This window comes from Cottoperca gobio, chromosome 18 (assembly GCF_900634415.1).
Source record: "Cottoperca gobio chromosome 18, fCotGob3.1, whole genome shotgun sequence".
Classification (NCBI taxonomy): domain Eukaryota; kingdom Metazoa; phylum Chordata; class Actinopteri; order Perciformes; family Bovichtidae; genus Cottoperca; species Cottoperca gobio.
In genome coordinates, this window is record NC_041372.1 from 9,978,165 (window position 1) to 9,999,524 (window position 21,360).

At 40.5% G+C, this 21,360-nt stretch overlaps 3 protein-coding genes across 5 annotated transcripts; 1 reads left to right on the forward strand and 2 right to left on the reverse strand.

Moving 5' to 3' along the window:
• Positions 1-135: 135 nt before the first annotated feature.
• On the reverse strand, positions 136-2,343 carry cnpy4 (canopy FGF signaling regulator 4). The gene is made up of 6 exons (XM_029455476.1): positions 2,158-2,343; positions 1,856-1,982; positions 1,608-1,704; positions 1,235-1,357; positions 887-1,004; positions 136-727 (listed from the first exon to the last, which is right to left on the reverse strand). Exons 1-6 carry the CDS (start codon positions 2,240-2,242, stop codon positions 621-623), a joined length of 657 nt encoding a protein of 218 aa, XP_029311336.1. The 5' UTR covers positions 2,243-2,343; the 3' UTR covers positions 136-620.
• Positions 1,914-11,814, forward strand: LOC115024078 (calpain-5). 3 transcript variants are annotated; one of them, XM_029455475.1, is made up of 15 exons: positions 1,914-2,004; positions 3,273-3,488; positions 3,920-4,190; positions 5,552-5,737; positions 7,766-7,897; positions 7,985-8,196; positions 8,700-8,892; positions 8,980-9,173; positions 9,524-9,601; positions 9,715-10,141; positions 10,217-10,339; positions 10,413-10,609; positions 10,838-10,956; positions 11,086-11,222; positions 11,307-11,814. In XM_029455475.1, the coding sequence occupies exons 4-15, from the start codon at positions 5,573-5,575 to the stop codon at positions 11,481-11,483; spliced, it is 2,154 nt and encodes a 717-aa protein (XP_029311335.1). In that variant the 5' UTR covers positions 1,914-2,004; positions 3,273-3,488; positions 3,920-4,190; positions 5,552-5,572; the 3' UTR covers positions 11,484-11,814. The 3 variants fall into 3 exon arrangements, with proteins under 3 accessions (XP_029311335.1, XP_029311333.1, XP_029311334.1); XM_029455473.1 differs by having other exon boundaries at positions 7,766-8,196; XM_029455474.1 differs by having other exon boundaries at positions 7,769-8,196.
• Positions 11,815-16,681: 4,867 nt separating this feature from the next.
• pcolceb (procollagen C-endopeptidase enhancer b) lies at positions 16,682-21,360 on the reverse strand. The gene is made up of 8 exons (XM_029455464.1): positions 21,240-21,360; positions 20,081-20,339; positions 19,795-19,919; positions 19,119-19,255; positions 18,327-18,943; positions 18,104-18,184; positions 17,751-17,921; positions 16,682-17,040 (listed from the first exon to the last, which is right to left on the reverse strand). The coding sequence occupies exons 2-8, from the start codon at positions 20,316-20,318 to the stop codon at positions 16,910-16,912; spliced, it is 1,500 nt and encodes a 499-aa protein (XP_029311324.1). The 5' UTR covers positions 20,319-20,339; positions 21,240-21,360; the 3' UTR covers positions 16,682-16,909.

The following is a 21,360-nucleotide window of genomic DNA, read 5'->3' on the forward strand; positions in this document are numbered from 1 at the left end:
TCAGAGGAACACACCTGAAAATCATCATCCTTGATTAAAGAGCTGCAGCGTCATGGTAACTATCACACGTGTTGACTGAAAAATGTCCTTTATGTTATTTTCCTGTAACAAGATGCAGAAAAAAAACAAAATATCTAAAAGTGTTATAAAAAGGCATTTTATTCACATTGAAAAAAACTGTACATATTGCATGTAAAGGCTGTAATTTGGGGTAAGAAATACTGCTATGTACCATATAATGTTGGCATAAGGAGAGATGGAGCAGCGTGGACTCATCATATAACACTGGAAAGGTATCAAATACTAACGGCAAAGGCTTCAAACCTTAATCCAAATAGCTGAGTGTTTAAAAAGGTGCGACAGTTCTTAAAATACTGACACCATTTATATAAAAGTAACAGCAGAAATGTAGTGTAAAGTCTATAAAGCACACACGATTATGAATCTAGAACCAAGATTTGGCAGCAGAAATATAATATAAATGTTGGTTGACCATATGTCACAACCAGCCAACAGCTAACATGGAGTTACAAAACATCATTTCTTTGCAATTTGCAACCAAAAGCAAAAATTGAGGTTATTCTGTTGTCTGCATTTCCTCTTGTATGCGATTGTTTTCCTCATAGCTCTCCAGCGTCATGCACTTCTTCCTCCGTGCTGTCGCTTTCTGCCTCCTTGACCTCTCTTTTGGTCCTCATGTCTCCTTTCCACGCCTCCTTTATACATTCTGAGGGAGGGAGAGGAAAACAATACCACATGAGAGGGTTTGAGCTACACAGTTTATTTTCTGACGAGGGAAGAGTGGTCTGAGGTCACATGATGTGTTTTTGTTATATTAAATTGTGTGACTTAAAAACACTCAAAGCACTTTCTTTGGGTCATCTACCTTGCTCTGATGTCTTGAGGACGTGGTTCTGACAGAGGAAGTTCTCCAGCCTCAGGTCCTGGTGATGGAAGAACCAGTCCTCCACAACTTCCTCATACTGCTCCAGCATCGTCTCACACTGAAATACACACAACTTTAGCTGGTCAAAAGTAGTAACATTACTATATATATTTATAATGTTATATAGTGTTAACACGGGATGTAACTACGCCTCTGTTTTTAGCTGACTCTTCGAGATATTACTTAAAATTAATGATTTATTGAGGACTGTAAAATACCTTTTGAATTAAAACACTGAAAAGTGTTATTGTGTTTAAACATTTACACCAAAGACACACATCCTCCTACCTGTTTTTTCATGTCTGACACCTCTACAGAGGGTTCGTCCCACAGCTCAAATGGCAGACCCAAATCCACTTTAACTCCTTTATGGACCAGGTTCTTCAGAGTCGTCATGGTCTGACTGGCACCCTGCAATACATGCCAACCAGCTAGATGTCAATTGAATGCACACATTATAAATGTTTGCAAATGACAAGAGCACAAACAAAATAAGCAAGGTTTAGGGTTAGATTTGTCTTTTAATGTGGAACATACTGCATGTACTGTATGGGAAACGTGTCACCTTTTGAGCGTTAGGTGCTCAGTTTTACTCCCAAGCCAATAAAAGCTGTGTAATGCAGCAGATGAGAGCTTTAAAAAACAGACAGAATAACCTCACCTTAGCGTACCGGAGACTGCCAGGCCTCTCTGCGTGGACATTATACTGCAGGATGCGTTCACATATGTTGTCCAACGCCTCAGTCAGACGAGTTTCCCTGTAATCAGAACACAGGTTTAAATGTTGGCATCACACACAATTCAAAGTTGCACGCTTTCAATGTATCAAGCAGCATTTACTTGCTATTTTTCGAGTCCAGGGTATCTTTCTCTTCCTATTACAAGTATTCTTCCCTAGAATTAACTTACGAGAGGTTGTATTTAATCTTTCTTCTTCTCTTGCCTGTGTCCAGCACTTCTCCGACCTCCAGGACTTCTTTGGAGCGACCAGTTTTCTCTAGAGCATCCTGCAGCTCTACTGTCAAAAACTTACACACTGAGAGACAGGACAAACACAGGTACAACAAAAATATTATTACAAACTTTTTCATATGTATGTTTGTGTCAAAGGTTTTAGGCTGACACTCAACGACATAACAGCTGTAAACATGCCATACCGCTGTTATAATGTCACATAAATAGCAACATAACAGGGTCCTTCTTCGTCCTACCTTCGCATTTATTCGGCAGTCTTTCGTCTTCTTCTGCTGTAACAGAACAGCAGACACAAACAAAAACCAGTACAAAAAGCTTCATTGCAGCAGTTTGTTCTTAAACTTTAGGCTTAATAAAAGTTCAGCAGCCACATCGGCATTTTCTGACAGCGACTCGGAACAGCGCATGCGTAGTAGAGCCACAACGAGAGACACTAGTAGATGCCCGATGGTTGGATTTCAGGGAAAAAAGTCAATTGAAGAAAAAACGGCAAATCATTTATTTTTTATTTCATTATTTTATACTTTTTATCTTCACCCTTCACTTGTTTAGATATTATTATATGTTGTTTTTTGAGTTTGAACATATTCATTGTAATTTTAGTTCATAGTTAATGGTTACGGAAATCTGACACATGACCATGTATTAAGGTATATTGATAAAGACCATCGTCTTTTTGGACATATATTAGGCCTATACATTTTTATAATTTATATATAAAATGTATAGGCCTAATATATGTTAATATTTAGCAGAAATTCTTGTTTTGTTCATAAATAATACTTATATAGAAATACATATAAATTACTAATATGGACAATAATCATATACTAATATATTCAGCATTAAAATATAGTGTTCCTACTTAATAAGTATAAAAAAATATAGCTATGCATTACTTTTTATAGGTAGTATGTACAACGTAGCCCACATATACATTCAGCTTTTTTTGGCAAATTATGTTTATATTAAAATTATGTTATCATCTATATGTTTGAGGTAAGAAGCTGCAGTCACTAAAAACTAATTTATAAACAAAACAAACCATATTTAAATATTGTCACATATTTTACTGGGAATATAATAAAAGCAGAGCCTTACTGGACATTAAAACAGCTAAGGTTTTGATACTCATTGTGCTATTTACTTGTATTTACACGTTGCTATGTCAACAGTTTTTCAATGATGTTGAATTAAATCTTTGTCCCTCATTACACATTATAGCTGAAACAGGCTTTCTTTATCAGCCCTGAGTTGCTGTTGGTTGATCACATAGGAATGGGGGATAATTAGCTAGATATTTGGCAGTGAGGTGGTTAAAATAGAAGGCGCTTGCCTCTTGGTTTCTCAGGTGTCAGGGGCAACACACTCGACAGCAACAGATACACTAGGAGTGTGTGCGGGAGAAGATAGAGAGGAGAGGAGGGAAGAGGAGAAGAGACCAAAAAGATAAGCAATAAAAGGAGAAGAGTGGGGACCGTGGACCATGTTAATATGAGGACGGAAAAGAAAAGCGGTGAAATACGACAAAGGGGGGAAGAGAAGAAGACAGAATGTGACACCAGAAGTGAGTGACACACACACATGCAAACACACACACACATATACACACTCCAAATAAACACATTTGTTTATGTTCTCCAGCTTCAGAGGATAAACAGTGTATCCTAAATGTCTTGAACTCAATAGTTCCTGCAGTAACTGAAGTATTTTACTGGTGTGAAGTGGCTATAATTGTGTGTTATGTCACTCAGCGAGATGAATGTCTGTCTATTGTCTGTGTGGAGGGAGATAAAGTTACACAGACACTCGGCTCCAGCAGTGTCATCCTGCCCTGTATGTCACGGCCAAATGCAGAGGGACACACACGCTCATGCATCAGCTCGAGAGGCTGTCATGTATACACACACACTCATAAAAGATGGTGTCAGGGAACTTGCAGCGCTCACATCAAGCTGTACTTTTACCCTGCAGCATCTTTCATATCGTTTCATCCAGGTCCAATGACACTGAGTTAATTACCTGGAGGAGATGAGTCTCAAGACATATTCAGAGGACAGAAGAAGGAAGGGTCAGTCAGTTTTTAACAGCTGACTCTGGGACAAAGAAGAACAAGAGGAAAGAGATGATTGATTTGTTGCAACGTAAGATTTCCTCTGAAGAATGACGCTTCCCTAAAGGAGGACGTGGTTCAGGATCCTCTGCCTGAGCTCAAGGAATAGTTTCATCTGTGGAAAGCAAGTGACTAAACTTCTAGTCGGACTTAAAGGTAAAACAATTTACCTGCAATTTAAACTCTGAATTAATGTACTTCATGACTTATCACATTTTAATGCATGTAACAATGACAGGAACATCTATGAAAATGAAGAATAAGGTCACTAATGCTAAAAATATAAACTCAAGGGCAGCCTTTAAACAGCTCTTTTAATACACTAGACAATAATATATCTGTCTATATATATATATATATATATATATATATATATATATATATATATATATATATATATATATATATATATATATATATATATATATATATATATATATATATAATAAAGTGTGTAATGTTTGGATTAAAACTTGTATTATAAAGCATATCATTTCATATATTTAAAATAATTATTAATTTAAGAAGCAAACAGCTTATGTTGCATTTATAAGAAAATGTTTCTTTAATTACAGTTGTGAATATAAAGTACAGTCATAACTTGCAGTTAGAGCATTCATTCATTAACAAATTAGTGGATAAAAGTTGTTTATACTGGAGCTTCTTGTTACAATGAACGGTAATATTATATATATTATTTTTATATATATATATATATATATATACATGTTTAGTTCAGTCTTTACTGTCCTGTATGGGAGATTTGCTCGCAGCACAGCAACAACAGACACGTCTAAACATCACACGCACATGAAATGAAAAGCAATACACAGTAGCAGTAAAATTAAAAGCCATGAACAATTTATTGCACATACTAATCGGACATATTCACTTGATTGATTGGTTTTAGATGATACAATAATAATATTGAGCCACAGGAATTCAGGATGTATATCTGTTTGATTGCTGCCTTCATTAAAATATGATAAGTCATGAATTTGTTATGCGTTCATTAATCATGGATCGTGAAGCGAGTGTTACCTCCATATGTTTTCCTCATGTTTATGTGTCTTTCTGCATAAATCTGATACGAGAAAAACAAAACCTCACTGATAATTGATGACATTGACCTGTGTGGAATATGCAAACCCGAGCACCTCCAAGGTTTCATCTCTGTTTTCCCTCTCTGCACAGCAAGACCCTGAGTTGACCCCGCCATGAACACACACACACACACACACACACACACACACACACACACACACACACACACACACACACACACCTGGCATACTCTCGCTGACACACACACACGCTGCTGACTCAGGGACCCCAGCAGTTCATATCACTGACGACTAAAACGGTACCATTACCTTAGTGCTGTCCTCAACCCCCCCAACACACACACACACACACACACACACACACACACACACACACTGACACATAAGTGTAACCCGATTATTATATATATATATAATATATAACTATTTTAACACCTCTTCTTTCCACCCCAGAGCCCTTCTTCTGCAGCCACAATGCCAGAACGAGTGAACAATTTCCAGGGTCAAAGCTTCCACAAGCTGAGGCGGGACTGCTTGCGTCGAGGTGCGTTCTTCAAGGATCCCCTGTTCCCCGCCACTGCCCAGTCCCTCTTCTACAAGAGGAAGCCCCCGCCTGGACTGACCTGGAAGAGGCCGAGGGTGAGTGTGACGCGCAGGGAGAAGCTCTAAATCTGTAAACTTCCTGAAAGTATATCAAATAAATGTTACAATTCTTGTCTTTACACATCTGCATTGCCACATTTTCCGATTTCAAACCAGTTCAAACAACAACAAAGAGTTATTTTTCAATTATATCTCCTCCTCTCCCACATCTAAATCTATCAGCATGTTACATTTCTAACAGATTAGGGTTAATTAAAGCACCTTCTATTATAGGAGAGGCGTCAGGCAGTGAAACTTTAGACCTCACGGAGCGAGTGGCGTGTGCTGTCGATGGACCGCTCTATTTGTGTGTGTGTGTGTGTTTATACAGATGAGTTTAGAAAAAGCAGCAGCCAATTCAAATAGCCCAGGTGTTTTTAGCACAGTGTTGAAATGGGTGTAGTTGTGGATAAGTATAGGAGTTTATTGTGGTTCAAGCAAGCAAAGCAGCCTTTAATGTTGGCTCGAAATGGGAGGTTAAAGTCAAGGTTGAATTATTTATTGTCCAGCTTCAATGGCTTAAATCAAAACTTTAATGGTGCGCTGTTCACTAAGTTCAAAGTAAGACTTTTTAATGTCATTTAAAATTAAATTGAATATTTTTCACTGTTATACCGGTGAAAGAATGAAGGAAAACCAACAAAGCCAACAATTATCAATTAAGTGCATTAAATGATTGTCCTTCAAATCACATTTTTGTACTTCCCTGTTATTTATAACAACAATTACTAGTAAATTAATTAATAAACGTAAACGTAAGTTGAACCAATTACAACAATAAGTTATTATAACTAATGTCACTGTCTTTGAAGAAATAAAATTAAAAATCAAGATTAAGATTATAATAGTTTTTTAATAATGTTTTTGAAGAAACTGAATTTTTAAGACTTTTCAAGACCTGCAGATGTCCTGAATTCACCATTTAATGGCACTGGTATGAAGAATATTCCCTATTTAACTTCCGAATTCAGAAATGTCTGTGTAGTTTGATCAGTAGTTCATGAAGTCCCCTCAGTATGAGGGCCAAACCTTCAGTGATCTTAATGTGAAACCCTGCTGGAGATGTATTTGCTGATTCAGGGCAGAAGATAAAGGGTTAATGGTATTGTATTCCTAATGCTCCACTCAGGTATTTTAAGCGTGTATCAACCAGGAGTCGGATGTTAGGGTGACATCTGTCGCCTCCCTCTGCTGACACACACACACACACACACACACACACACACAGAAACGGCATCGACTCTCTCCATTACTTCCCATTAACTGTCCACTTCACAATCTAGGTGGCCTCCGTGATATTAAATTGATATCATCACAAGGAAGGATGATATCTTGTCTGGAGTTACATTTAAAGACGTTATGACCACTGAGTGTTTATTTGTCTGCATGTGTGTGTGTGTGTGTGTGTGTCCAGCAGCACCTCTTCTGTTACCTGAGCCTGTCCAAACTGAGATCAACAGATCAGGACAGGATCTGTCTCCTCAGCAGTGCTCTGACTCTCACAGGCCTCATAAAACACTGTGACGCTACAAACTGCTATCATTAACCAGAGTTAGTTTAAAGCTGTTATATAATCAATATATTACGATGGATCAAATGTGTTTTTAATGTTAAAGGATTGCTCTTAGTGACAAACCTACAAAGAATTATCCCCTTCAGATCTTCGGTGCATTTTAGCGTCTTTCAGCTCGTTTTAGTTCCCTCTAACCGCTCTCATCAGCATTGTTTCAAGCAGCGACAGACAGCTGTTTCAAAAGGTTTACATTTTTTACCTGACATACAGACAAAGACAGACAAAGTTAGCGACTAGCTAGCGAATTTAGCAGGCAGATATTTCCTTCAAAAGGTAAGTGGAGAGCAAAATAGAGCTCGAAGGAGAGTGAATATCGAGAGAGAGAATTGTCAGGTAACCAGAACATGGCTTCCAATGAATGCTAATGTTGCTCTGTGTCTGTTTGTAAATAAGCAACTGTCACTGCCCCCAATTGTTTTACTTGACATCTCTTTCTTCTGATCACATACCAGGAGATATGTAAGGACCCCCGTCTGTTTGTTGATGGCATCAGCACTCGTGACTTGCACCAAGGCAGTCTGGGTAACTGCTGGATGGTGGCTGCCATTTCCTGCTTAGCATCTGAGCCATCTCTATGGAAGAAGGTTATGTATTTGTGTTCCTCTCTCTGTCCTCCTTTCTTTACTGCTTCTTCCTTCATGGCTTCATCTCAGCTCCTCTCCTCTTCCCAGGTGATCCCAGACCATGTGGACCAGGAGTGGAATCCAAAGCATCCTGAGATGTACGCAGGCATCTTCCATTTCCGGTTCTGGAGACTCGGCCGTTGGATGGATGTTGTTGTGGATGACCGTCTGCCGGTCAGCAGTGATGGAGTTCTGCTCTTCTGCCGCTCGGCCACACCACGAGAGTTTTGGAGCGCACTGTTGGAAAAGGCCTACGCCAAGTAAGGGCCTCCTCCCCTCTCCAAGACCCAACTTAGTGCCAACTTAGGAAGTAGTGAGCCCTGAATGTAATCAGGCAGACAGGCAAGGTGTGGAGGTTGTAGAAGATGGACGTGAAGTCCGTACGACCATATGACCATTGAGGCTTAGAAGTGTCCAACGGTCCACACTCAACTATTTTACCGTTATGTGAACACCATCCAGGTACTCATTTTGCCGTCAGTACACACTTATGCTCTCAAAATAGCAAGTGTTAGTACGGAAGAACACACAGCACCCCATCCATAGACACCTAGTATCCACCCCCTTACATCTGAGAAACTGCCAATAACAAAATCGTCATAACCACATATGCAACCACTTATATAGATGCACACTTATGGGACATGCCCCAATTAAAAATGTAAAATGTTCTACAAACAAACACCTGTGGAGTGGGATATGGAAAGGGAGAAGAGGGGCACAGCCATTAATCATTCAGTAAATATATCTGGTTACTCTCTAGGCTAAACGGCTGCTACGAGGCCCTGGAGGGAGGAAACACTACAGAGGCACTGATCGACTTCACTGGCGGGGTTTCGGAGCCCCTCAGCCTGGATCGTGAGGCTCTCAGCCTGCACAGGGATCGGAGGAGGGCGTTCTTCCAGACATTAGCTAAGGCTCATGAATGTAAAGCCCTCATCACCTGCTCAATACGGGTAGGGCTTAGCATCTCTGAGTAATTTTAAACAAAAGGGATGCGCAATATGTTAGACTCTTTACTGTGTTCTTGTATTATTTCTCAGCCAGCAGAGGGGGAGACGGTGGAGTCAGTGTTGGACTGTGGCCTGGTGCGAGGACACGCCTATGGGATCACAGCAGTGAGGAAGATGAGGCTGGCGGAGAAGCTGCCGAAGACGGGCTGGATGTCCCGACTCTTCATGGTGCGCATGAGGAACCCATGGGGGACCACGGACTGGACGGGTGCCTGGAGTCAGGGGTGAGAGTACTTTGAACTCTGTACTGACTTCATCTACCACATGTCTGACTGCTGAGTACATCAGACACTTTGCTGGAGCTGTGGGAATACAACGTATGCTGACATTTAACAGTGTCAGTCTGCTTTACAACATCTTATAATCACAATTTCCTACATTTTACAATAGTGTTGGAGTTGTTTTACAAGGGGACATCTGTTGTTTACATTATGGAAGTCTGAGAAACTCTGAAAATGGGCAAAATAGACCCATAAAGCTTTCCAGAAGTTGAAACGCTACTTGTCATTTCCAGTGTGTTGGACCTTGCAGCTCTGGACTTTTGACAATTATTGTCCTTGAACGCCCCCTGCAGGTCGCAGGAGTGGCAACAGATGGGTCGTGCAGAGAGGGAGAAGATGGGCCTGATTGTTCGAGATGTTGGGGAGTTTTGGTAGATTTTCATTCCTAATTATTTGCTTGGATCCTCATAACCTCAGCGTGGAAAGAACAATGCAGGATTTCCAATCGTTGTCGTGCTGATTTATTTCCTTTGCTGTTCCTCAGGATAGATTTCGAGGACTTCTGTCAGTACTTCACAGACGTGGTGGTGTGCCGGCTGGTGGAGAGTTCTCTGCTGTGGTGGAGCTCTCACTGGAGAGAAGTGCGCTGCTATGGGGAGTGGGCATCAGCTCCCACTTCTCCAGGAACACCTACGTCCACCGTCTATCACAACAACCACGCGCTGAGCTCGGGGAAGAACAACGCCAAACCTGCAGGGACTAAGCAGCGAGGTAACCGGAAGGAGGCCAAACTTGGAGAGAGTCAGCCGAAGGGAGGAAAAGGAGGAATGTGTAAGCGGGATAAGGCGGTGAACAAAGTGATAAAGGAAGATGATAGCGGAGAGGTGGGAGGATGGGAGGCACAAATGGATAAAAGGAGTCGATGTGGAGGATGCATCAACCACAGAGACACTTTCCTGCACAATCCGCAGGTATAACTAAAGTGGAAACTCAAAGTATTTTGATGGGTGCATGAATTTTTCAACATGACTTTTTTTTTCCCCTAGTTCATGTTTGAGGTGAGAGGCAAAGAGGAGGAGTTGCTCATCTGTCTGCAGCAGGAGGACAGGAGGATACGGAGGAAAGATGGAGGAGGAGAAAACCTGCCCATCGGCTTTGAAGTGCTGAAGGTGAGCCAATGTGTGAACAAACATCAGTTTTCACAAAAACAATAAAAAAATGTGCTGCCTTATCGTGGCCCAGGTGGAGGTGAACCGCTGCAGCCGGGTGCAGTGTGTGCTGGAGCAGGCGGCCAGCTCGGTCTACATGGACTCCCGCAGTGTGACGCTGAGGGGGACTCTGACTCCAGGTCGCTACGTCGTGCTGCCCACCACCTTCCTGCCAGGGGCCACAGGACACTTCCTTCTACGCCTCTTCTCCCATTCCCTTGTCACACTCAGGTGTGTCACAGGAGTTTGTGAATGTGACAACAAATGTAAAATGTTCATAGATTTAAGGCGGATTGTATTGTGTAATATGAGTTTGCATAGTAAATGTATAATGTAGAATTTAAGTTGAACAGCTCAAGGAACATCACTTTTACAGTGTAGTGAGAAATCTGTTCCTCTTCCACCTTCATATCAATCCTCTGTTGATTTAATTTGTTTTATCTTTCTTTTTTTGCGTAGGGAATTGAGGGAGGATTTGTTGTCTCCCTCTGTCTTGCAGTGTTTTCTCCCTCAACCCACTGTGGTGACCACCGTCTACCTCCGCAGGGCGTCAGGACTTAGCCTCCCCAAACAAAAAGGTGGCGTAGCACAACACCACATCTCCACCAGTTCCACAGATGGCAGAGGGCGTGTTTGTAGTTGCGGGTCTACTTCTTCTGTCGTTTTCTTCTTTACAACCTTGTTGTATTGTGTGTTGTGATCTACAGCTCCAGATGTTTATGCCGTAGTGCGGTGTGAGAATGACACCATAAGGACGCAGGTTTTCAAGGCGGAGGGAAACCCCGAGTTCAACCTCAGAGCCATCTTCTACAGGAGATATCCCAGCACACACGTCTCTATCGAGGTTTGACACGTTCATATTCTCCCTCTCTGACACACAGACACAGACAATATGCACACACGGTGAACCCTGCGTTGTTGTGTGCAGTTATGGAGCAGAGGGTGGCTGTGGGACTCCGTGCTCGGCAAGGCTCGACTCCAGACGGCAGAGTCTGAGAGGAGTCGCAGCCACGTGATAGATCTGCAAGGCGGCCATTCCCGCTCAGGGAACCGAGGGTGCGTCTACGTTGAGACGTCCTCCAGCGTCTGCCTCACAGACTTGTGACAGCATTGTGTGGTTATTAAGTCGTCCTCTCAGGTGGAAGCTGATGGACAAATGGTTTTGATGAACAGACAGACCGAGTCAAACAACCATGGAGCTGACACATTTTTAATTTATTGCACTACTGTGTATATTCTGTGGGGATCTGCAGGTCAGACGTGAAGGTGGCCATCCTTCATGACTTCAGCAGTATCAAATGTAACTGCTGCCAAAATATTCTTTTGTGTGTGTTATTATATTTCATATATTGTTAGTACTGTATTTGTCATGCGTTTTCTTGCTGTTGCTGTCATATCATTTTTACAATTATTTATTTATGTTTCTTATGATTAAATAATCAACATCATGTAAGTGTTTTGACAATTTATTAAAGTCAGTTTATTTTATTATTTACTGGATTTAAATTATTGAAACAATTACAATATTTTATAGAAGACTACACATTTTAAAGACCTTTTTGAGGAACACTTTCACTTTAGCATTCAGCCCAGAGACATGTGTTGCAACACAACAGGTTTGCAGTCCTGCACGTGTCTCTTTATCTATGTTCAAACATGAACATGAACATTTACAAAATATTTTGATAGCTGATACTCTATGTGGCCACACCTCTGTTGCAAACGCAAAGTTAAGATAAAGGTTAAGGCTTGGTCAATCTTTATCTGTTCTCGGTTAACAGTATTTGTATATCCTGATCCTGCTTTATTTCATATCTGCATTCCATACCACTTTCATATAACTTTTACAACCTTAGATTTGTCTTTTAGACTCTCTCGCCATCCAACACTGTTATTACTTTACTCGATTGTTACATTTTCATTTATTTTCAAACTTCCATTCTACAAAAAGCACATGGTCATCAAAATGTTTTACTTGGAACAATTTCAATAAGGAAGTTAGCTCCACCTCCACCAGCTAAAACAATAATAGTGATGTTATTGTAATCGGATAATATAATAGACCTATATGATACAATAACATTGATATTAAAGAGGTCATTCTGTTGCCCAATGAATACCCTACTTTTACTTTTTTTAAATGAAGAATTAACAAGTAACCAGCATGAAAACAAACAAATAAAACACAGCACAAGACAAGCAGGAGAACTAAACTCAAACAAACCGAAACAAAAGAGCAGCAGCACTAATAATTATTATTATTATTATAATACATTTCGCTTTTCTAGAAACTCAAATACGCTTATATTAATAAGTACAACAAATAAAATAAAAACTTTAGTAACTAAGTACAATATTGAATGGAGGAGTTTTACTTCGGCATCAGTTAATATTTCTGTTTAGCTAATCGCGTGAACGCCGCTCGAGGCATGCGCGCTCGCGAGAGGTGGAGTTTTCATCTCACGAGGCGCGGATGTCAGAGTCACAGCGGCAGACAGCGCGAAGGTAAACTCTGACTCACTAAAGGTAAGTGTTGAATAACAAGACAACAAACTGTGATTATTCACGCATTAAATTACTACTTTCACACTTTATTCGGTTATATTTGCGGTTTAAACCCATTATCAGGCAGGAAGTGTGTTAATGGGGCGTGGCGGAAAAAAAAGATATATATATAATATAAAAATATAAGGCGAAGTCACAGTTTAACGTTATCTTTCCTTGCACGTTGCTTAAATTATGCCAAAGTTGTGTTGCTATTTAAACTGAAGTGGAAAGTGGTCAGAGTCGATGCCAAGTTGACGTCAAATAGGGACGTAAAATGTATTACAAATTGATCATTTAAAATTGGACTAAACTAATTTATATTTCAGCTTTTACATATTTTATTCTATTTTTTTGCCTTAATTTCATTAAATGTCCAGTACTTTGTTATGTTGTAGCTCGTGCACAGGTTGTTTCTTGTTGCTGGTCAAACTGGCTTTGATAGGAACGCAGTCAAACCTCTTTGCTGTAATTGAGAGAGTAGTATTCCGTCACACACGTGTGTGAACATGAAGCATGAACAACATGTCATCCTATCTTATCATGTTTTTATAGTCTGTGCTGGACACTGATATCAGGAATTGCATGAAAACTTAATTTAATTTAGGCCGGGATGAATTGTGGCTAAATGAAATGACCCCAGGATTAAATGACTCGAATGAGCAGCTTCATGCTTGTCATATGTGTTTTGTTTATCATTTGCTGTGATGACACAAATGAAATAAATCTAGGACACTTCCATAAGTAACTTCCATCTCGCTTTGGGCTTGAGACTTAACATTTGTAGTGGAAAGCCTTCAATACAATCTGTAGGTGTGGCGCTTAAAGTGGACATTTAAGAGGGCCTCATGGTCTAATGAAAGATCCTTCCAAGTTGCATTATGGGAACTGAAGAGTAATCCAACATATTGACTCTTTACAAATGGGTGAAGTCAACTATCTTATTAAAAGAGGACTCCTCACACTAACATTGCACTCCTGTAACATTGTCATGATTGGAAAATTTGAGGAGAAGTAATCGACGTCGCAGATCCAGAGATGTCGTCTCTTTTACTCCATGTTTTCTTCTTTGTCAAAACCTGGTGTCGACATTTCCCACAAAAAACTATAAATAAATGTTGCTGTCAGCACGCAGACTTTTACTTTTACTCTAGACAACTTTAGTCTTCACTTCTGTCTCAGTTCTTAATCTTCCTCTGTTGCTTAGAGTCCTCAGTGCTGATAATGTCAAACAGGACCCTTATTGAACACATCCGCAACCCTTATCAACCCCCAACACTGATACTAGGTGAGATCATACACATTCCTTTCACGGTTTGATTATGTAGAGAAAAGAGGCTTTAATGTCCTTTTTTAAAAATCTATTCTTTCTTCTTGCAGCATGTTCAAAGTTGATGTTTAGTGTCATACCCATTGCTGAGATTGCAATTGGTGAGTGAGCGATTTACTTTTTATTTTTGTTTGTTTCACTGAAATACTATTCTAAATATCAGAAAGTCCGAATTTCTATGCACTTGTTGATAAATGAGATGCCTACGTATCCCCTGTTGTCCCGCTCGTGTCCGACAGGTGTGGTATATCTGGATGACTGTCCGCGGCAGCACTACATCCCCATCTATTTGATAGTGCTGGGAGTCTTTGGCCTGGTGCTGTCGGTGCTCTCATGCCTTCCCTGCGGCAAAAACCCCGAAGACAACTCGTCCAACCCACTCGGTCGAGTCTGCGTCGCCTGGAACTCATTGACGGCGTTCTTTCTCTCCTGCTGGTTTATTGCTGGTCAGTTTAAAACAGCGGCGTGCCGACGAACGAGCTCACAGACGCTCACAGACGCTCACATACACATATGAGGGTAGAGTAAATATTAACAACGCTCTAAATAACAACAGCACAAACCTAAGCCAAAATGAACATAGGATTAAAACAGTTTCATTATAACCTTCAGAGATAAGCTGTTTTATTAGACCTCATAAATGTCAGCTAGGTGTACCTACCTAAACTGAAGATAATGTCACTTTTAGACAACAGACAGTGATTTTCACACAGCCTACTTGTTAAGTCTTAATGTGATTACCCACTACAAGGTGTCCTGATGTAAGAAAATAACACTCAATTAAGGAAAGGTTCTCTAACGCTGCAATTCGCCCCATTAAGGTGTACCAGTTGTAGTAACATGTATGGGCCACTAGATGTCCGTCTATGTCTGGTAGAGATCTTTTTTATGTTGACACAGCTTCACACAACGTGCACATTGTGCACATGGTGAATGAATAATAGTCTCAGTGAGGCTGAGCGTAGGAAAAATGTCCAGCCTGTTATCCTTCAGTCCTCTAAACTTAGCCAGTCAGGTGAAGGCAATTATACATACGAGACATATTTTGGGCTGAATTTCACTTTGATTTCTGCCTTTTTATATAAAATGTATTTATATAAACGACACTGCTCGAAACAGTTGTCTTAAAAGCAGTAATAGACATATAATGTCTGTCAATTTGATTAAAAGGTTAGATACACAATGTATTTATCCTTTTGGGTTTCCTTTTCTGTCTAGGTAATGTGTGGATATACTCCATTTATCAGCCCAACTACGACAAGAATTCGACAAATGTGGATCCCTACTGCGACAGGACACTCTACCTGTTTGCCTTCTGGACCACCACCTTAATCTACATCCTCCTGTTGCTGTTCCTGGTAGGCGGCTGCTGCGTCTTCGTCTGCTTCTATCTGTGTGGCCAAGCCGACCCCGACGACAACATCTAGAGACTAACAATCCAACGAGGAGACGGGAGGCACACATTGAGTTGGCTGCTGAGGCTATGTTTCAAAAAATTGCAACACAAGACTACTACGTCTTATCTTAACGCCTATCATGTTTCATGGTGCTCTTTTGTTGGGAGAACAGTCAGATGCATGCCCTTTGTAAAACATGGTTTGACCCATCATACTCTACAGCTTCCCCATCATGCACTTTAATAAACAGTCATTTCTTAACGCTGTACTAAATACTTGTATAATGCAGTGGTTTGTTTTCAGGGGGGACCAACATTTATGATGTTCACTTAAACATGGTATGGTCAGGATGTCGGGAAGTTGTCTCTCACCACATAATCAAATGAGAAAATCCTCATGTGGTCATTTACTGTCTGCTATCAGCTTGGAAATATGGGAACCCTGATGAAGGAAACATCCAAGTAAGACGGGTTAAAGCTGCCAATAAATAACTAAATCCTACACACTGTCCCTTTAATCTCATATAAATCAAATGTCTCTTTATATATATATATATACTTTTATAGATAAAGGAATGACTGTCTAGTGTGAAAGGTGTTGCTTGCAGCTTTTAAGTCTCATTTTACTTTTACTTTTTCGCAAAATCTAGGCCCAACAATAGCAAAAAATCGTTTAGTAGGTATTATTTATGGTATTTTAAAGTTTCAAACATATGCTTAAAGGCAGAATGTCTATCGCATTTTTCTCAAGTTATATTTTGCAAATGTTCATGAGGTTCATCAAGCAAACATTCTCATCTCTGTCAAAACTGCGTCTTAAATTCTTCTTTCGTTTGATGAAGATGAATATTTTCCAGCGATGCTATAAATTAACAAGCCACTAGATGTCCCCGTAATGCTTCTACATGAGGTAATACTCACAACAAGGAGACAAACATGTCGTTTTGTTTGTGTGTTTGTGTGTGCTTAAATGCATGCATGTAGCTATACCTAATACTTAATTCTTAATAAACACAATGCTTAAAATCACCTCTAGCATCAGAATTACATGGTTTATTGATGTGCATCTTTTATCACAGACATATTATAATTTACAAAACACAAAATATAATAATGATATATGTTTACTGTTATAATAACAGTGTTTCATTATGTAAAAAAATCAGGTCTAGATATTACTTATAATATTTTCACACTTTGTTAAGTTACATGTTTTTTCAGAGAGACACTGTCCATCTGATTGGCGGGATGGGCTGTGATGTCAGCACGGTTTACGCGAGAGGTTGGCCAGTGCTTTGGCGTGGATGGGTTTGTATAGGAGAGTGAAGCTGGAGGGGCTGAGAAGGCCGTTGCCCTGTGTGTCGACTTTTCCCATCATCACGTAGTTCCGGCCTGAACAACAGAAAAAATGTGTCAGAATATATCAAAACACAGGTTGTGCTCACCGATACCAGAAGAGCTGAAAGGGACAAATTAAACGACAAATGAAAATCTATGGCACTACCAATTCAATAACTGAGTGATACTGAAATTAGACACTTTTCTTTATTATCCTCTGTATGTGATTCAGTGTTTACAATAATTATTTCCAAAAGGAACCAAACAAAGTCACAATTGCATGGCATATTTATTTGTAATCAGACACGTCACTATATTATTTTATTTCCTAATTTACTCCCTGTAATTATTGGGATATATTGGTTAAATAAAGAATCACATCATCTGCATACACTGAGAGTTTGTGCTCTTTTGCAGGTAATTAGCCAAAATGATCTTATTCCCCTTAAGAGGTTAAATAAATGTAATATATCTTGCTATTTGATATAGAACCATTTACTAAATTCTTACCTTTGATGCACTGTACTTTATAACCAGCTCTGAGTTTCTAATACTAAAGATGACATTTTTGTTTATTTGCAAGAATTGATGTAATTACTTTTTTACATTTAGTAAAGATAGTACATGGTATGAAAGTGTTTACTCTCTTTACCTTCATAATAAATTAGAGGGTTAATTGGCATATTTTAGTGTGTGTGTGTGTGTGTGTGTGTGTGTGTGCATGTGCAATATGCAGAAACAGGCAAAGGCTGTGAGTATTGTACCTTTGATTAGCCCGGGGCATCTCTTGCAGGTGGAAGTCAGTGTGACCGACATCATGGGCCCTGATTTGGTGATGTTCAGGCTTCCTGCCTTATAGGCCTTGATTAGGAACACCTCCACTGTCGCTGAGCCCCTGGGACCAGTGGTCAAAGATGTAACCTTACCCGTTATCACTGAAAGAGAGCGAAATATAAGACAGAAAAATAAGCATTCAAAAAAAGAGAAAGGGGTTGCATGGTATTTCTTTTACAGATGACACACCAATAGTGGTCAAACTAAAGAATACAATCTAAATGAGTTATGTTTAAGTTGTTGGTACACAGACGCTTTGTGAAGAATAGCTAATGTTGCTCACCAAAGTCATGAGGGCAGAAGCTGGATTGGAGAGTTCCTGTCCTCTTACAGGCTTGTGTACACAGTGGGTTCAGTGGTAAAGCTAAAGAAAACACACACGGCAACAAACTCAAACACATGATAAGCACATTAATCTGCTTCTCGATACAGCGTGCACATATACAGTAACATACATGAAAGCAAAGTGCAGATTGTTAACTTAGAAATCAATTACTTCCACTCACGTTTCTTGCTCACAAAAGGCTTCTTTGTCACTGTCTTGCTAACTCTAGGTTTGGGTGTCACTTTCGGCTTAATCTTGGGTTTGGCTGTTGGTTTGACGCCGCTCTTAGAGGTTGGCTTTACTGGTTTGACACCAGGTTTTAAGGTGGGTTTGATCTTCAGTGCAGGCCTACGTGTTGGTTTGGCCTTGATGCTTGGTTTGAGCACTGGTTTAATAATCTTAGGTTTGGGTTTAATTCCAGGTTTAGGTGCAGGCTTTTTCACAGGCGCTTTAGGTGTGGGTTTAGCTGGTTTTGGTTTTGCAGTGGGCTTGATGATAGGTTTACGTGGTGGAGGTTTCAGCGGTATTTTCACCAGTGGTTTTTTGGCTGGTTTTGGTGTGGGTTTAGACTGAAGGCCAGGCCTAGGTTTGGGGGTTGCTCTGGTGGGTTTGCTTGGCTTCACAACTGTTCTTTGTGGCGTTGAGGTCGTCTGAGGTCGATGGATGAAGTCTCCCCCGGCGGAGGGCGTCCGAGACCCGCGGGGCACACTGGAGTAGTGGGCCATGAAGCCATCTGAGGTCACACTGAGGTCGGAGATGAACTGGACAAGGAGCTCATTCCCCTTTGACACTATTGTTCTATGTAAAAGATAAGGAAAATAAAGACAATAAATGTAGAGAAGGACAGGAGGTGGAACAGCAAAGGGGAAAGACATATGCATGTCTTTGAGAAATGTTGGGATAGCTCTTGAAAAGCAACTTTTAGCAAGTGTTTTGCCTCTTTCCACACCCATTTCTGACCCAGTTATCTCACCCTGGTGACCTGTCTCCGCAGAATTTCCCAATCCGACGCGAGTTATCCCTCTCTCCTCCGTTAAACAATGCCACATAGTCGTAGCGACAGTACGTATCAGGCTCCAAGTCCAGCTTCACAAACTTCACCTCAATCACCTGGGGAAGAGGTGGTAACAAACACAAAACAAGCCAGCACAAACTATGAAATGTATGATGGGGAATGAATGATGTGAGCTTGTTTATCCCTGACTAGTTTTCATGAATCCAGCACAGTGCAGACATACAGTAGGTAGTGGTGGTGTAGGAGGAGAAGGGCCAGACTTATGAAATACAGAAGGGCATTTACTCTCTCCCTCGCTCTTGCTTCTTTCCCTCTTTCCTTACGCTCAATCTCTTGGCACACATGAACACACCTTCAGGCACTCAATGAAGTCTTTCATTTGAACTTTCAAAGTTGAACTTTTCCTTGTGATGGGCCCCTTTACTACTATTTTCATTTCTCCTTCCCCTCCTACATCAACTAGACTTATTGAACACACCTAGCTCCATTTTTGTGAAAGGGAATTTAAAATATAATGAGAATATTGGGGGATAATTGTCTAATTGTCTCTGTACAGAGATGTCTCTCAGTGTCTTTAAAAGGGGACGTTTTAGGTACACGTCTAGAAATACAAAGTGCAATACGATTGGCTTACATTGCTGGGTTCTACGGAGATGTGCCAGGAGCAGCTGATGCCTGCTGGGTAATTATCGTTGGGCCAGTTGGGCGTCTTGACAGAGCCCTGCGATTTGGTCAGACGTCCTCCACAGAATTGGTTCTCTGTGAGAATGAAAAAGACGAAATGCTAGTACACCAGATTTTAACCTTTTTTTTCCCCTCTGTGTATTCGAGGCAAAAACAAACATATATATACTGCAGTCATCTTCAGTAGTTCATCCTGGTCTGTGTCTTTCTATCCTTGTGGGATTACGTGTCCACACCTTCCACATGTGGCTTCCCTGCGCTAAATGAAGCTAGAAAGCCTCTTCCTCCAGTGTCGTCGTCTGACACCATCTCTAACATCATGGTGTTGGAGGTGGCGATGAGCGCGCCGGGCCGGAACGTCCCACAGAAACGACCCAACTTCTGCACCAAGCGGGTGTGGCCGTTGTAGACGTCCAGGTAGTCGTACCGACAGGTGGGGTCAGCCTCCATGTCGAAGAGGCGAAAAGACAGCATGACAACATGACCCTCTGGAACCTGGAGGGGGCGACAGGTTACAAATCAGTATTCTTGACTTCGTGAGTCAATCGCCTACATTGCATATGAAGCGTTGTGTTCTTGGTAAAATATTCAATATGGTGTAGGTGAATCAAGAGTTAAAAAAGAAAGCTGCTTCACCAGGCCCTATTTCCCGACATGAACAGTTTTTGTTTGTGTTTTAAATAATTAATTTTAAATCCAATGTTTGAATTAATCTTTTATTGTATCTGTTAGATTATACAAGCAACCAAATACACTCTTGTTTAAATTATAATCTGTGAAATGTTTTAAAAGAGTATAGTTTTTGTTGTTCTGCGCGTGACATTGTTGCAGATCATTGGTTTAATTAGTGAAAGTGAAAACAGGTGTGCATCATTAGGTCCTCTGAGCAGTGAGTGACAGGGCACTGCCAAATTGTGTGAGGAGGGGTCAAACTATAAATAACTTTCTGTTAAAGTTGGTGCACTGAATGTGTGGCCAAAGACAATTTTTATTGTTAGTAGTTACAAAGGAATTTTCTTTATTCATATATTATTTTGGTTATTAGTTACTTTCTGAGAGCTTTGTATCTGTCTAGCTCACCCTATGTTTACCTGAGCAGATGGTATGTTCCGATTCAGGCTGAGATAGTATCTGTCACTGATCTATAGTAAGACAGTTGTTGGCAGCTTGCTGTAGGAGTTAGTCGTTGTTTGTTAAGCTTATTCTTCCAACCATAAAGTTGTGAAAGGGTTTTAAGTGAGAGAGAACTGAACATCAACTAAGAATTAAACTCCATACACTTATAAGGACTATAGAGGTTTACACCCAAATTTGTTTTTGATTTCCTAAACCGACTCAAACATGATCCTAGAGTTTGGGTTCATTGTACTTGTGTAGTGATTGAAAATGACTCACAGTGATGTACCAGGTGCATTTACTGTTGGGCTTGTATGCACTGGGGAATCCTTCACTGGCCACGATGCCTGAGTCTGTGACCAGGTGGCCTCCACAGTGGAAGATGGGCCTAAAAAGAGCA